At 55.1% G+C, this 14866-nt stretch overlaps 4 protein-coding genes across 4 annotated transcripts; 2 read left to right on the forward strand and 2 right to left on the reverse strand.

Moving 5' to 3' along the window:
- Positions 1 to 231: 231 nt before the first annotated feature.
- On the reverse strand, positions 232 to 1453 carry Triagg1_7650 (uncharacterized protein; the record flags this gene model as incomplete). Its single annotated transcript, XM_062902409.1, has 3 exons — positions 232 to 1070; positions 1124 to 1232; positions 1307 to 1453. 3 exons carry the CDS (start codon positions 1451 to 1453, stop codon positions 232 to 234), a joined length of 1095 nt encoding a protein of 364 aa, XP_062753475.1.
- A 1457-nt stretch (positions 1454 to 2910) lies between these two features.
- Positions 2911 to 3979, forward strand: Triagg1_7651 (uncharacterized protein; the record flags this gene model as incomplete). Its single annotated transcript, XM_062902410.1, has 3 exons — positions 2911 to 3194; positions 3264 to 3699; positions 3779 to 3979. The coding sequence occupies 3 exons, from the start codon at positions 2911 to 2913 to the stop codon at positions 3977 to 3979; spliced, it is 921 nt and encodes a 306-aa protein (XP_062753476.1).
- A 1685-nt stretch (positions 3980 to 5664) lies between these two features.
- Positions 5665 to 9362, forward strand: Triagg1_7652 (uncharacterized protein; the record flags this gene model as incomplete). The annotated part of the gene is made up of 3 exons (XM_062902411.1): positions 5665 to 6038; positions 6555 to 8300; positions 8420 to 9362. 3 exons carry the CDS (start codon positions 5665 to 5667, stop codon positions 9360 to 9362), a joined length of 3063 nt encoding a protein of 1020 aa, XP_062753477.1.
- Positions 9363 to 9830: 468 nt separating this feature from the next.
- On the reverse strand, positions 9831 to 10888 carry Triagg1_7653 (uncharacterized protein; the record flags this gene model as incomplete). The annotated part of the gene is made up of 3 exons (XM_062902412.1): positions 9831 to 9930; positions 10008 to 10270; positions 10430 to 10888. The coding sequence occupies 3 exons, from the start codon at positions 10886 to 10888 to the stop codon at positions 9831 to 9833; spliced, it is 822 nt and encodes a 273-aa protein (XP_062753478.1).
- Positions 10889 to 14866: the final 3978 nt, after the last annotated feature.

A 14866-nucleotide genomic window follows, 5' to 3' on the forward strand; every position in this document is an offset into this window, starting at 1 on the left:
GCAGTTCCCCATTTTCAACGATTTATATATTAGCGTTTTGAAAGGGTTCGGATGCTGCTCCTCGTTACGGAGAAGACAAGCCCTTGTTCTCTTTTATTTCAATATTACATGTCTCTTTGATATGCTCTACATGTCCTTTTTCCTCTTCTTCTTCGTCCTTTGGTCTGTCTGGACTCTATCATTCTATTACTTTGAAGTTGTCCAACTCTTGCCGCCCCCTCCTTGTCATGTCTAATCGTACCAAATAGCATTCATGCCGAATCCCGGCTCCGGGACACGCACCCTCGCCACGCGCGCCAGAAACTCGTCCTGCCAGCGGTAAATCTCCAGCCACCCCTCTTGGTCGTCGGTAATGGCCACCCACTCGTCGGACCAGTCGCTGGGCGCAACGGCGTTGCTGTGTCCGCCGCTGGTGGGCGTGGGATTCAGACAAATCTGGCGCTCGATGGCGCCGGTGTCGGACAGCTTGAAGGCGGCGACGTAGCCCGTCAGGTCGAAGCTGTTTGCGCGGGACGAGGCGAAGAGATACTTGCCCGAGTGGGAGAGGGCGCAGACGTCGGCGCGGTACTGGGTCCAGCGGTCGGGGATGCCGGGGGGGACGAGGGGGTAGTGGCGGTGGGTGAAGACGGGCATGTGGGTTTGGGGATCGATGAGGTACTCGCAGATGCGGTTGCCCTTTTCCATGAGGGCGTAGAGGTAGGATCCCGAGGGGTGGATGGCGACCCAGCGCGGGTGGTCGCGCGGGTCGGGGCAGTCGACGGAGCCGACGAGCTGGAGCTCGGGGGACGAGGCGTCGAGCTTCTTGTGGACCCAGAGCTTGTTGGCGGCGAGGTCGGCGGAGTAGAGATGCGTCTCGGCCGGGTCGAAGACCATGCCGTGGATGCCGCTGTTTGGCTGGTACTCGTAGTTTTGGATGTTTGTCGCGAGGGCGCCGGAGCTGGGGTCGGTGGTGAAGACGGAGCCGTGGCCGGCGTGCTTGTAAAAGGGGTTGCAGTAGACTGCGTAGGGGGGCTTGCGGGCGGGGAGGAGGAAGATGGCGCGGGTGTTTGTTTCGGAGGATGCGGCGAGGGCTGTCTTGTTAGATGAGAGTTGAATATAGCTATATTGAGAAGTGAGAACGCACGGTGGTGAAGCATGGGATGAGACGCTTGGTGGACAATGTCGGTGGGAGAATTGACCTTGAAGCTGGACCACTTCTTCATGGCGGCGCCGTAGATGGCTTTCTTTTCATGCTATAGAAGAATAAAGTTGGCATCAGTATATTCGGAGTGAAGAGGAATCAAAGGTTTGGCGAGCCGTGACCAACGTCAAAGGCCATCCACGAGATGGGCTCGTCCTGGGCAAGCTCGGTGCGCGCAATGAGCTTGAGCGTCAGGGCCTCGTCGTCGAATGCGAAAGTGAAGATTGCGCCGGGAGGCGTCCACGTGCCGACCATGAGGTGATGGACGGGCATCCTGTGTCGTTGCTGTTGTTGTCGACCTTGTTGGTTTGCGACGTGTGAGATGCGTTGGGGAGCGGGATGAGGATGAGCTGAGAGTGAGAGTGAGAGTGAGAGTGAGGGATTGCGAGAGAAGAACCGTGTGCAGGAGCCGAGATTACGATGACAAAAGACAAGAGAGCGTGATGGCTTCATCTGCGCATGACGATGAAACGGCAAACTTGGAATCAATAGGTCGAACGGGGGGGTCCCAGTGTAGCATCAACGGGATAGGTAATTGCTTGTTAATATCTCCAGGATATTGATTTACCCATGCATCGTCGCTTGCGTCGCTTGCAGTTGCTGCTTCCAACATCCCGAAGCTAGTGCCGCGTTTTTTTTTTTTTTTTTTTTTTGGTTTCTCTCCCCCCCTCCATTGCTAGCGCCGCCATATCCGGGGCGCCGAATTGGAATTTTCTTTTAACAATGCCACATGAAAATGTGAGTTAGTATTGGAAACAAGGGCATTGGATCGTTGCCGCGCGCTGGATCCGGAGAAATCCAATAGCGGGGCGAAAACAAAAAAAGAAGTGCTACAGAGAAGAAGGAAAATGTGGGGGAGGCGCTAAAGAGAGTGAGGGGCTCTTTGCCGCCGGTTTGTAGGTTCGGTAATTGAATGGAATGGAATGGGCCGGGTAGATAAAGGATGTAGCCGTGAAGTTGGTTTGAAGGGGGGCCGGAAGGGGGATCCGGGGAGGGGAGGGGGCGGATTAGTTGGTTGGTTGGATTGGGAGGGGATTTTCGTTGTGTTTGAGTGTTACGAGTAGAGGATGAGAGAATGTTACTTGCTGGATGAGTTGTATGTAAAAAGTATTAGAAAAGGTAAAGTAAATACTACCTACAGAGAGGGAGGCAGACAGAAATGTCGCCATGTGGTTTGTACATGATTCTATCCAGGTACCTGCGAGTACAGTAGGTACTGCAAAGGCATGCAACCCACCCCTGCAGCGTTTGCGGTAGTACCAGGAGATACGAACCGCCACGAGTCCCGACATCAGCTCCCGGACATGCTTTCCGTTGGTTTTTTTGGGGGGGTCCCAGTCTTTAGCTGGGGGGGTTCCACTGACGACGGGGTGGCGCGGAGGTGGGATAGAGAGAGACGAAGCCTTTATCCGCCTGTGGGATGGGGATGGGGATGATGGCATGTGAGATCAAAGTGGGATGGATGGATATGGAGATTTGCTTGCTTGGATTAGCAGTGGTGGTATTGGATGGACACTAATTAGAATACTCATTACGGAGTATATACTATGCTATTCTATTTTTTATATATATCAGTGATGGATGCCGTCCATCTGCATCTCTCACTCACTCGCAACCTCACTCATCCTCCCAATTCAAGATAGACTCTCTTGATATCTCGGTATATATATATAACAACAACAGCTGCATCTTCTCTCTCATCTACATCTTTTCCACATCATCAAGCAAAAATGGCCACCAACGGCAGCACCTCCAACGGCTCCAACGGCCAGAGCAGCCGCTTCGACCCAACCTTTACGCAGCGCGTCATCGACACCATGGGCCCCAACATGACGCCGCGCAACCGCGAGGTCATGAGCTCGCTGCTGCGGCACCTGCACGACTTTGCGCGCGAGGTCGAGCTGACGGTGGACGAGTGGATGACGGGCGTGCATTTCATCAACGCCGTGGGCCAGATTTCGACCAAGACGCGCAACGAGGCGCACCGGGTGTCTGATGTGCTGGGCCTGGAGTCGTGAGTCTTTGTCCTCTTGTCCTTGCTCCCAGCCTCGTTCTTGTTGATGTGCTGACAGCGAATACGCAGCCTCGTGGATGAAATCGCCAACAAAATCGTGGCCGAGGGCGACGTCGACCCGACCTCGTCCTCCATCCTCGGCCCCTTCTGGTCCCCCAACGCCCCCTTCCGCGACAACGGCGCCTCCATCATCCAGGATCCAAACCCCTCGGGCCGCGTCGCCCTCATGCACGGCACCATCACCGACCTGCTGACCGGCAAGCCCATCCCCAACGCCGTCTTCGACATCTGGCAGGCCAGCGCCAACGGCAAGTACGACTTCCAGGACCCGGAGAACCAGACGCCCAACAACCTGCGCGGCAAGTTCAAGGCCGACGAGAGCGGCAAATACTGGTTCTACTGCTACCATCCCACGGCGTACTCGCTGCCCACGGATGGGCCTTCGTATGCGCTGCTGTCGCTCATGGACAGGCATCCCATGCGCCCTGCCCACATCCACATCATGGTGAGTATCCGCTAGATGAATATAAAAAGGAAGAAATCAGCATGGAAAGGAGGCCCAACACTGACATTGATCCATCCAGGTCACTCACCCCGAGTACAAGGGCTGCACCACCCAGCTCTACCCCAAGGACGACCCCTGGTTGGCCACCGACACCGTCTTCGCCGTCAAGGACGACCTCATCATCGACTTTAAGCCGCTCAAGGGCGACGACAAGGCCGAGCTGGATCTCGAGTACAATGTCGTGCTGGCGCCCAAGGGATACAAGGGCAAGCAGTTTTAAAGGAAAAGGAAGAGAGAGAAAAAGTGAAAGCAAAGCAAGAAAGATAGTTTAGCGATGAATTTTTGTTGTTTTTTTGGATCATGTATGATGAAAGAGTTGCGCGCGTTGGCTATGGAATGTATTGTAAGCAAAGAAGAAAGAAGGAGACAGTAAGCTGAGGGGGAGAATCACATGTATCATGTATGGAGGTTATGGGATAACATGACCTACCTACCTGGGTAATTCGCTCAGGCTGCATAGACTGCAATTGACAAATGAATTCCACCTTTTTGGTATTTTAATGGCGACATGGTAGTAAAGTGGTAAGTGTTTTTTGATAGAAGCCCCTTGCTCGGAGTAAGTCGACTCTTATGCTGTTGTTTTGCTGCTTGCATGCATGCAGACTACGGTCAAGACGTGAGACATAGGAGGTAGTATACGCACATGAAGCGCAGTGACACGTCAATTATCTCTTCCATACCAAGATACCCGGCAACAACCGAGTCGAGACATTATATATCAGCGTGAAATAGCACAGGGAATTCACTCTTTTCCCGCCTTCTTCTACCCTCAAGTCTTTCTGCTCTGTTTGTTCTTCTCTTCTCTTCAGCTTGGTCAATGCCCATATCGTCACTCCCATTGTTCCCGTTTCCCCTTCACACCCCTGCATCTCACCCAGCAATGATAACTCACACGTGCGCCCAAACTTGACTCAGGCATTCGTAATGTATGCCTTTTTTTTTTCTTCCTTCTTTCTTCCTTGCACGGATGACCGCCGAGCATCCGCCCCCCTTCTCTCTTATCTCTCTCATGCCACACGTACACATGGCACGGTACAACACGTAACATACATTACAGACACACTTACATACTCACTTACATATACACGCACATACACATACATACGCGCATATGCATCTTCAAGGTCCCCCTCTGTCCAAAATCATCCTCAAGACCAACAAAAGACCCCCAACCAGACCGCCAATTGACCAACCGCCTTGCAATTCGCCAATGCCACGATTCCTCCTGCACGCCATCCTCACCAATCGCCTCACCTGCTCACCTCACTTGACGCAAGATACATAAACACACGCAGCCCGCCCCGCCGTGTGACGAAAGATGCCGCTCTCAATCTCGTCACAATCACACTCAACTCCCTTGCTCATTCTTTCTTTTTTTTTTTTTCTTCCTCTCTCTCTGTCAAAACTTCCCTGTCCGAAATGTACATCATAGCCCACCACAGTCCAGAAAGAAAAAGAAGAGAGAAAAAAAGACGTCACTCACTTGCTCGTTCACATGCACACAAGTCAGTCAGCCAGTCACCGTCCCTTTTTCTTCTTCTTTCTGCCTTCCCCAGAAACCGGCACATCGTTTTGTTGCTGCATGTCTCACTCACGCACCCTCTTCAACTGTCGCCGCCACGCCAAAAACGCCGCCAGGGAAAAAGCAACCCGCAGCCCCGGGCTCAGCACCGCCCCCCGGTTCCGCGTTTGTTCTACCCAAGTGTTCTACTGTAGTCGGGTACTTCTAGTCGCCTCGCCCCCCAAAAAAGAGCACTGGCCAGCTAAGCACGGCACAGCTCAGCACAGGGCAGCTGTAGCTGTGGCTGTAGCTGTAGCATCTCCTTTCGTCCTAATCCGTATATGCTCTACCTACAGCTTTGCATGTCCTCATCCGGCAGAAGCCATCTACACCAGGTAGACCCAATGCAAAAGGAAAAGGTCCCTACGCACATGTACATGCCTCTAGCACCAGCACTAGCACTAGCAGCAACAGTAGCAAAAGTCAAAGGTACCGTACGGACTACTGCACAATCCCCCAAAATGCTTGCATGCCCTCCCAATCCACCATCCACCATCCACCATCCACCCCCATGTCACCCGCTCTCCCCGTTGCCCCAGCAACCGCCTCCCCCACATCAACAACAGCCCGCCACTTCCAACCCCCCCCCCAGCCCAGCCCAGCCAAAGCAAATCCGACCGCGCGACTCCCTGAAAGTGCTTCGGCGCTCCCCTAAAGGAACCTCCCCAAATTCTCCACCTGACGCAATGCCCGTCCTCTTGCAAAAGAACATGTACAAGTAACGAGGCGCAAAAGGCAAGGTTGCTGTGCAGAGGTCAAAAAAAAGGGTCACCCCGACCGGAAAGAGACACAAGCAAGAGCCCAAAGCCTTTCCTTCCTTCTGCAATGCCGCGTTGCCTTTCGTAGCTTTCGAGGCATCCCCTTTCGGCGCGCGCTTTCGTCCTTTATTTTTTTGCTTGTGCTTCCGTCATCCCAACTCATCATCATCAAAGCCATCGCCAGATTCCCCTTTCTGGCCCGTGACGGGCTTCTTTTTGTTTTCTTCTTCTCTTCTCTTCTTCTTCTTCTTCTTCTCCTTCTCTTCGCCTTAGCTCTTGTCGCGTTTTACTACCGTCATCGTCATCGTCATCGTCATCGTCATCATCGTATCAGCCGGCTATACCTTCCTGTATCTGTTCCACCGCATTACTTCTACTTGTGCTTCTACTTCTCCTCCCCTCCTCACCCCCCAAATCCGAGACAATCAATACAATTCCTGTCTTGTTGTTTGTGTAACAGGCAGCTTTTCGCATAGGACGGCCTGGTTGTGCAACGCGGAAGCCGATACACGCACCCTAGACAGAGAGAACAAAGGGGGGGGGCAAAGGAAAAAGGAAAAAGGAAAGATCAAGGAAAATAGAGAGCCGGGTTCTGCTCGACGCAGCAAGCCGGGTGCCATGGCCTCGAGCAATGGCGTCTACAACAATCCCACGGCCAACTTCACCGGCCACCGATCGAAGCCGTCCGTCCTAAAGTTCATCCACCGCCGAGAGCAGTCCGCCAACGACGCCCTGCAGCTGCCCAAAGCTTCGCCCCTGGAGGCCCAGTTCTCAAACATCATGCCCGTCGGCAACTTCGCCAGGCACAGCCACAACCCGAGCGCCCTCGGCGAGCTGCAGCATAACCAGCTAGAGCCGGCCCCAAGACCCTCCCGCAAATCGCGAGACGAACGCCGGCCAGATGTCGAGCCCGCCGCCCGCGACGAATCGCCCACCAAGAAGAGCCTGTTCCTCAGCATGACCAAGTCGCGCGACTCGTCTCCGACCAAGAGCCCCAAGAAGGCAAAGTCGGGCGAGAAGCTCACCGGTCTTCTCGGCCGACCCAAGACGATCAAGAGCCTGCACAAGCTGGTGACGGACGGCGACGACATACAGTCGGGAAAGGATAAGGAAAATAGAACGCCGGATGAGCCGCGCAGTGCCACCCTGCCAGTCTACGCCCAGTTCGCCAACAATGAGTCCATGAGTTCTCTGGCACCCCCAAGCCCAACTAGAAGTTCGAGGAACTCTTCCGAGAGGCGCTCAATGGCCAAGGAACGGCCGCGTACTTATATGCATCCCACCAGGTCACAGCAGGACATTAAGAAGTCGTCCATCAAGTCGGAATCGCCTAGTGGGTCAAAGTCGGCATCGTCAAAGGGCAAGTCCATTCGCGAACGAGGCAAGGTCTTTGGCGCCTTTGCCAGCTTCAGCCATGGCCGATCCAAATCAGAGACGTCGACCCCCCGAGGCGGCTCGCCCACGACGGCAGGTCACGTCCTCGACCTCAAGGACATCAACAAGCAGCTAGAGGCACTCCTAGACCGTCGAAATATCCCAGAGAACCAGCGCTACAAGATGCGGAACCTGAGCGATACCATCAAGATGGAGTTTATCAGACAGGATTGGGCCGAGATGCGGGCCGCCAAGTTGGAGCGCAAACAACAGGATCGTCCGCGAACCAGCCTCAGCAACAGCACCAACGGCGCCCCTGCTGCTTCCGCCTCCTCCTCTTCCGCCGCCGCCGCCGCCGCCGCGACAGACTCCGCCGTCGTTTCCGACGGAGAGGAGGAAAAGCCCAAGCGCAATCGCGGCAGAAGCTTCACATTCTCTCGAGCGAAAAAGGAAAAGGAGCAGCAGCAAGGCCACTCGACGTCAAAGGCCCGCTCGTCGTCGAAAGCCCGCTCGTCATCGAAAAAGTCCACAAAGGGAGAGAGCACGCTGGGCCGTCACTTCAGAAACAAATCGGCCGACAGCGTGGCCAGCGACCGGCCGATTTCGAGCGGCAACTCGTCCGCCGGGAGCACGTTGCTGTCCAAGATCAAGCTCCAGCAGGGCCCGGCCGACTATGTCGCGTACCTTAGAAAGGTGCGCCAGCCGCAGCAGTTTGAGGTGGGCAAGCTTCACAAGCTAAGGCTGCTGCTGCGGAACGAGACCGTTGCCTGGATCGAAGAGTTTATCCAACACGGGGGGATGAAGGAAATCGTCGGGTTGCTGAATCGCATCATGGAGGTGGAATGGAGGTAAGCTGCCATGTCCCGTCACGTAATGTTTTTTTTTTTTTTACCTCCTCCTCTCTTTCATTCCGTTCTCCCTCTCCCCCCTCTCTCTGTGGCGTGGCTCGTCTAACCTGATGAAATAGAGAGGAGCACGAAGATGCTCTCCTCCACGAGAATCTCCTCTGTCTCAAGGCCCTGTCCACCACGGCAAAGGCCATGAAGTATCTCCACTTGGTCCAGGCGGACCTCTTCCCAAAACTACTACACCTACTCTTCGACCCGGAGAAGAAGGGCCCCAGCGAGTTTACTACGCGCAATATTGTCACGTCGGTACTGTATACGTACATCGAGTCCGCCTCGTCTGCCGAGCGCGTCATCAGAGCCAGGAGCGTCCTGAGACACCTGCGGGACCCCGAGCCGGAGGAGTCAGCTCGACCGCTCCCCTTCGTCATGGAGATGAGACAAGACCGGCCTTACCGCGTCTGGTGCAAGGAGGTAGTCAGCGTGACCAAGGAAGTCTTCTGGATCTTTCTCCATCACCTCAACGTGGTGGCGCTGACGGCCGACGCGGACAGCTCAGGCGATGCAGGCATGGGCCGTCTTACCAACAACGACGACGAGCAGTATGCATACATGCGCCGCCATTTCCCCCAAGAAAAGGCCCCGGTGGCCGCTGCCCCTTATGTGGGCGGCGTGGAGTGGGACGCGACCAATTACCTCGCGTCTCACCTGGACCTGATGAATGCCATCCTGGCCTGCACTCTGACGGCCGACGACAGGAACCGCCTTCGAGCCGACCTTCGAATTTCGGGCTGGGAGCGCTGCATGGGCGGCAGCCTGCGCCTGTGCAAGGAGAAGTTTTACGGCAGCGTCCACACCGGCCTGAGGACCTGGGTGGCCGCCGCCGCAGAGGACGGATGGGACGTCAAGGACGTGAGATACGGGCCGCCTGCTGATGCCCGGTCCCCCGTCAAGTCTGGCTCCCCGCGGAAGAAGGTGGAAGACGCACCAAAGCTCGACATGCCCAAGCTCAACTTTAGCTCCAAGAAGGCACCACAGCCGCCTCCACAGGATGGCTGGTTATGAGGCAAAATGATGGGGAAGCTGCCTTTTCTTCTTCTTTTTTTATGCATTTGAGGAAAACAATGTGCCCCATGGCTCTATGTTTTTCGACGACGTGAGAAACAAAAAAAAAAAGAACAACCGCCTTCAAGGACAAGGAAAAAAAATATGCAAGAAAAAAACAAACTTAAACCATCAGAGAAGATTGCCAATGGGGGTATTTTTTATTGCTGGCGTCTCACCCCCTTCTCCCTGAACTCATGGGGCAACAACAAAACCCGGTTTGAGGTGGAGAAATATTGGGTAGTGGGCAAGGATCATCTTTTTCTTCTTCTTCTTCTTTTTTCTGTTCTCTCTTTTGTTGTAACATTGGGGGGCAAGGGTTCTTCTGTATGATTGCATGTTCATGAATTAATGACACGACTAAGCCTGCGGGCCAACTTCATCTATAGGTATTAACGAAATTTGAGCTCACAAAGCTTTGCTCCCAACTCATGAGATATAGAGAATCTTTTCGTAACCAAGTTCTTCCAAAACACGATGCGCGCAGGTAAGAGTAGAAGAGGGGGGAGGGGTGAAACTCCTGAATATTCTACACCATTTAGAAGAAACTTAACTTACCTTACCCTCGCTCCGAGCCCGCTGACTCGCCGCTCGTCTCACGCTCACCGATGTAGTTTGAACGCTTCATAGACCGACATGCCCTTCAGAACGTCTTCCTTTACCTTGTCATCTGCAGCAACGAGACCAGGTAAAAGCTCTAGAACCTGGTCGATCTTATCTCGGGGAATAATTACAACTCCGTTGCCCGGGTCGCTGAAAGCAACGTCGCCTGGGTTAATGTCGACCCCGTTGACCTGGACCGTCACCTGGGTCGCCCAGGGCATGCTGCTGCCGCCAGATCCTACGGTGGAGGTGCCGTAGCCCCAGATCTGCAAAGTTTAGGTTGGTGAAAAAGAGCTCGTCCATGGGGGGAAGGTGTGTCAAGGAGTTGAGGGCGCCAAGGAAGAAGAGGAAGGGGAGGGGGGTGCTCACATCAGGTTACAGGGGGGGCTGAATGGGACGGGGAATGATGGTGAGGGGATTCTTACAGGCAGATTGGTGCTTCTCAACTCGCCCAGGTCTCTCACTCTTCCGGCAACGATGATACCCGTTACCTGGCGGACTTTCATCCTGAGAGCCATGATGCCGCCGCAGACGGCGTTTGTTTGACCCGGCGGTTGTTTGAGCACGGCAAAGGTGCCAGGTTCGGCCAAATCAGCCCAATGGACATCCTTGGGGATGTTTTGCGGCGGGAGGCTGCCACCGCCCTCGCTAAGGCCGGCCGGCTGCCCCTTTGGAGCAAACAAGACTGTGAATACAGGAGCGACGGTGACCCGTGACTGAGTGGCTTGGCTCGCTTGCTGCGGGCTGTATGCTACCAGGTCGGCAACGTAGCCCGCGCCGGGGACTTTGAGCTTGAGCAGGGCGTCCGAGATATCACACGCCGAGTACTTTTCGAGCTGCGCAATGATGCTGCTGGAAAGCGGCGACGGCTGGGACTGGGCCATGGCGTGTGTGCTATGATGATGATGTCCGGTTTTTCGATATCTATTGAAGGGGGATGATCTCACGGTGGCATGTGACACCAAACGCCGCCCAAATATCACAACCAGGGCTGGCCGATGGACTGACGGAGGCATCTGCCGCCACTGCTACGGGGTTCCGGGGTGGGAATATGCAGCACCCAGTGCTATTTACAGCAACTTTGCTGGTTGAAGGGAGCCTCTCCTGTCGTGTCGTGGTCGTGTCGTGTCTTGTCGGGGCTTGTCTCGCCGTAGTCGGGCTGAGTCGGCCGAGTTATCGGAGCGCGGACGCACGAATGAGAAGCACCTGAGGGGGCGAGAAATAAGTCGGTGAGCGCCAACCAACTCAAAGGGCCCGGGGGTGGGTTGAGGCCGGTGATGCGAAGGAGGAGAGCATGGAAGTGGAAATGAGCAGTTGAGGCTGGGCTGGGCCAGGCCGGGTTACCTTGAACGAGTCGCCACAGACCAGGGCGTGCGGTGCAGATGATTCGTGCTGGAGACGCTGGAACGCTGGAACGCTGGACGATGATGCCTCAGGCGGCCGGTTTTTGTGGCGAGCGAGCTAGACAGGCAGGCACGCAGGAGGTAGGCGGTACCTAGGCAAGGCAAGGCAAGGCAGGCGGGCAAAGCAGGCAGGTAGGACCGGGCCAGCAGACAATGGCAGGTCGGGGGGCAGGCAGGAGCGATGGAGGGCTGGCGGGCTGAGGGAAGCATGGAACTGGAAGCGGAAATACCTAGCGGCGGCGGCCATTGGAGGAAGCGCTGAGGAGTACGAAGACAAGACTCGATTACAGGTGTAGATAAGGTAGACAGACTGTGCTGAATTGACACCAACAAGACATATTATCACGCACTGCAGGTATTAGTATGTAGTAGCTAGCATGTAGACGCAGCAGCTTTCAATGAGAGTCGAGTTCAGTCGAGGCGAGTTGACTTGAGCCGTGGGCTGAATGCCGACTGATTGTCGTCCGCCAAGCGGCATGTGTCAATTGGAGCTACGTCAGTTGTTGACCGGATGGAGCTGTGGATTATGACCAGTCCAGTCCAGTCCCATTTGCATGTGGCGTCCATACAGTACTCGTACGGCTGTTATGCCTACCGTCTACTTATTACAAGTTGCAGGTAGCATTCATGTGCAAGTCGTCCAAGTTGCACAGCAGCCAGCCATCGGCACCTGGTGGGATGGCTGAGACACAGCACGGACGGCATGGCACGGCCAGTCTCTCAGGTTCTCCGTGCTTCCATGCCTTGTCCTTGTCCTTCCATTCTCTCTCTCCCCAGTCCCCGAGTGTACGTCTACAGTGCCTGCAGAACAGACCAGACCAGGAGAATAAGAAAGAACATGAACCTGCCTTGACGAGAAACAAAGCCCCAAGCAACATACACTAGAGTCCAGCGGCCGTTCCACGGTGGGGGTTTGCAGCAGTGGGGCGTTTCTTTCTCTCTTCCTGACCGGAGGAGCAGAATCGGGAGCCGCCGTAATAGCCCGGGCCCCCCAATCAGGCCCCGTACCATCCCGTACGTCCTGCTGGGCCAGCATGTACAAGCACCTCTTGCATCTCCCCCTCTGGCAGAATTCGGTGGAAGAGGGGGGCTCGATAGGCTTGGAGAGTTGTCGGGCAATCGGTCCTGCAGATGATGCCACCATTGGTTGCGGTTGGCTGGCCCCATGGGAGCTGCATCAGAGTTTGTGCCTGAATGGCCGGGACGTGGGATGCAAGACCTTGCTCGTGGGGCTGATACAATACGAACATGTACCTGCAATACAGCAACTCGGCCTCGTAGCGACCAGACAGCTCAACTCCCTTACCACCCGAGGCAGGGAGTGCTGCTAACAAGGAGCCCTTTTCTCACCAAGTGCTTAGAAGACGAAGACGCGCGTGGATGGCGCTAATCGCAGGATCGTGCATTTCCCTGCTTGGAAGGCGCACAATGGGTGACAACAGAAGCAGCAGCAATAGAAGTTGGAACAAGCGAAGCGCCAGGGAAACGTTGATACGAGGAACCGCGTGAAGGATCCTAGGACATGCATGGTGAGGCTGGACACGAAGCGACTGCCCCGATTTGCTACGACGTCTCTCCGCGCTCCAGTCCAGCCAGGGCAAGGGGTAAAGGAGGGTCGGCTGAAGCCAAACCACCCAGACAAGCAAGCCAGCCTTTCTAGGGGACGCGGGAGCGACGGGAAGTGATGTGGTTGACGAGCGCCCTATTGTGACCGGCGAGCTAGCAGCATGTGCGTTGGAGATGTGTGTGGCGGGCTGAGGGCTGGATCTGTGTGAAACCCAAGTCGTGCGGGCGGTTCGAGTCGCACATTGGTGATGCTGGGTGCCGTGACAAGCCGGCGGGAAAAAAAGATGAGTTGTCAAGGTTTCGAACTGGAACTATTGAAAACTCTGGCATCTCGATCGACGATTGCAGCAGAAAAACACCTGTACTTGTTATATACGAGTGTGCGAGTGCAGCATCTTGGTTCCATTATATCGCCTGACTTTTGCGGGCTTCGTGGGCCAGTCGGAGCCTCTCCGACCCGGCGCCAGAGGGGCAGAGGCACGACTGTACGGAAGAGGCAAGGCAATCCTTCTGCTGTGTTGAACTCGTCAGATGCGACAGGGGGGCCCAAATGCGAATCACAGCCTGCCACAATGACAGCAGACTGAGACTGGCAAAAGCAGGCAACGAAAATAGCCGTCACCGAATGGCTGGATGCTGGGGCCTCGCTTACCCTTGCGCGGCCGATACCAGGCTCGGACTAGCAGAGTAGTAGAGCTTGATGCTTGAATGTAACTGCAGATCCAGCCAACCCCGGGGCCACGTCGAGGGCATCAATGTTGCAATCTCTGGAGAAATGGTTAGTCGTACGCCCTGCTGGCAGCAGGCTGATGGCTCCGTGAAAGAACCCATTGGCTTCCTAAACACATTAGTGCACTAACAATGTACTAACATGGCGTATCCAGTCAGTAGAGATGGCTACAAGTAAGCACCTATATGTGATAGCTTCACAGAGCAAATCTCACAGACTTTGGCCGGCATCATCATCATCAAAAGGCTGGGTGGCTACTAGGTACTTGGTAGGCATCACAGTAGATCGATGACCGATTCGGTGGTGGGCGTGTGCCTCCAGACTCTTCCATGCTGTCTCCCGCCCCCCCGCGCGCCCCTCCTTTTTTTTCTCCTCTGACCCCCTCCCCATCATTTCAACGACGCAAAGCCGCATACAAAGGCAAGCCACCGACTCTTGCTGTTGGACGCTTTGATTCGCCTCAACTGAAGCTCAACTGCACAACTTATAGTACGTCACCTACATCTTACCGGGATCCAGGAAGTAAGTCCGTGGGTTGGCCTTGTGCTTCGCGCGGGGCACACATTGGTGGTAACGCGAAGGCCATGCACAGCATCTCGTAACAAAATCTGCCAGCTAGCCAGGGCAACCAAAAGCACATGCAGCCCAAATCAGGATTTTTGAGAGATACACAAGGATATCAGTTCGCATCTTCGCGTGCCCACCGTGTCTAGCCCATTGTTGCTATTCTTATCCGCCCCCCGTCTTGGGCCTGCAAAGCCAAGTAAGTTGCTGCTGCTGCCGCTGCTGCTCATTCGATGCTATTCCATGCAATTCGCCGTTTGCAGACATGATGGCATCCACAACGATTGGCAAGGTGATGAACGCACAGCACAGAGATAATGACGAGGACATTCGATGGCCGCCTCATAGCTGTACATGCATATGCAAGTACGAGTATCGCAAGGCCCCGGGCTGCTGCCACCGTTACTCGTACCCCCCCTGATCTGGGTGGCATGTATTACCGAATGCCTCTGTACGAGTACGGAGAGTTGAGTTGCAATGTCACGAGGAGAATGGAGCCAACAGCCGCAGAGCCGGCGAGTCGGGTCCGTTGGCCATTGTACCTTTAACTCCGTGCTGCCTGGGTTTGATGCCATGTGTGATCGTCTCCCCCAGACTTG

Source organism: Trichoderma aggressivum (genome assembly GCF_033847375.1).
Source record: "Trichoderma aggressivum f. europaeum strain CBS 100526 chromosome Unknown scaffold_034, whole genome shotgun sequence".
NCBI classification, from domain to species: domain Eukaryota; kingdom Fungi; phylum Ascomycota; class Sordariomycetes; order Hypocreales; family Hypocreaceae; genus Trichoderma; species Trichoderma aggressivum.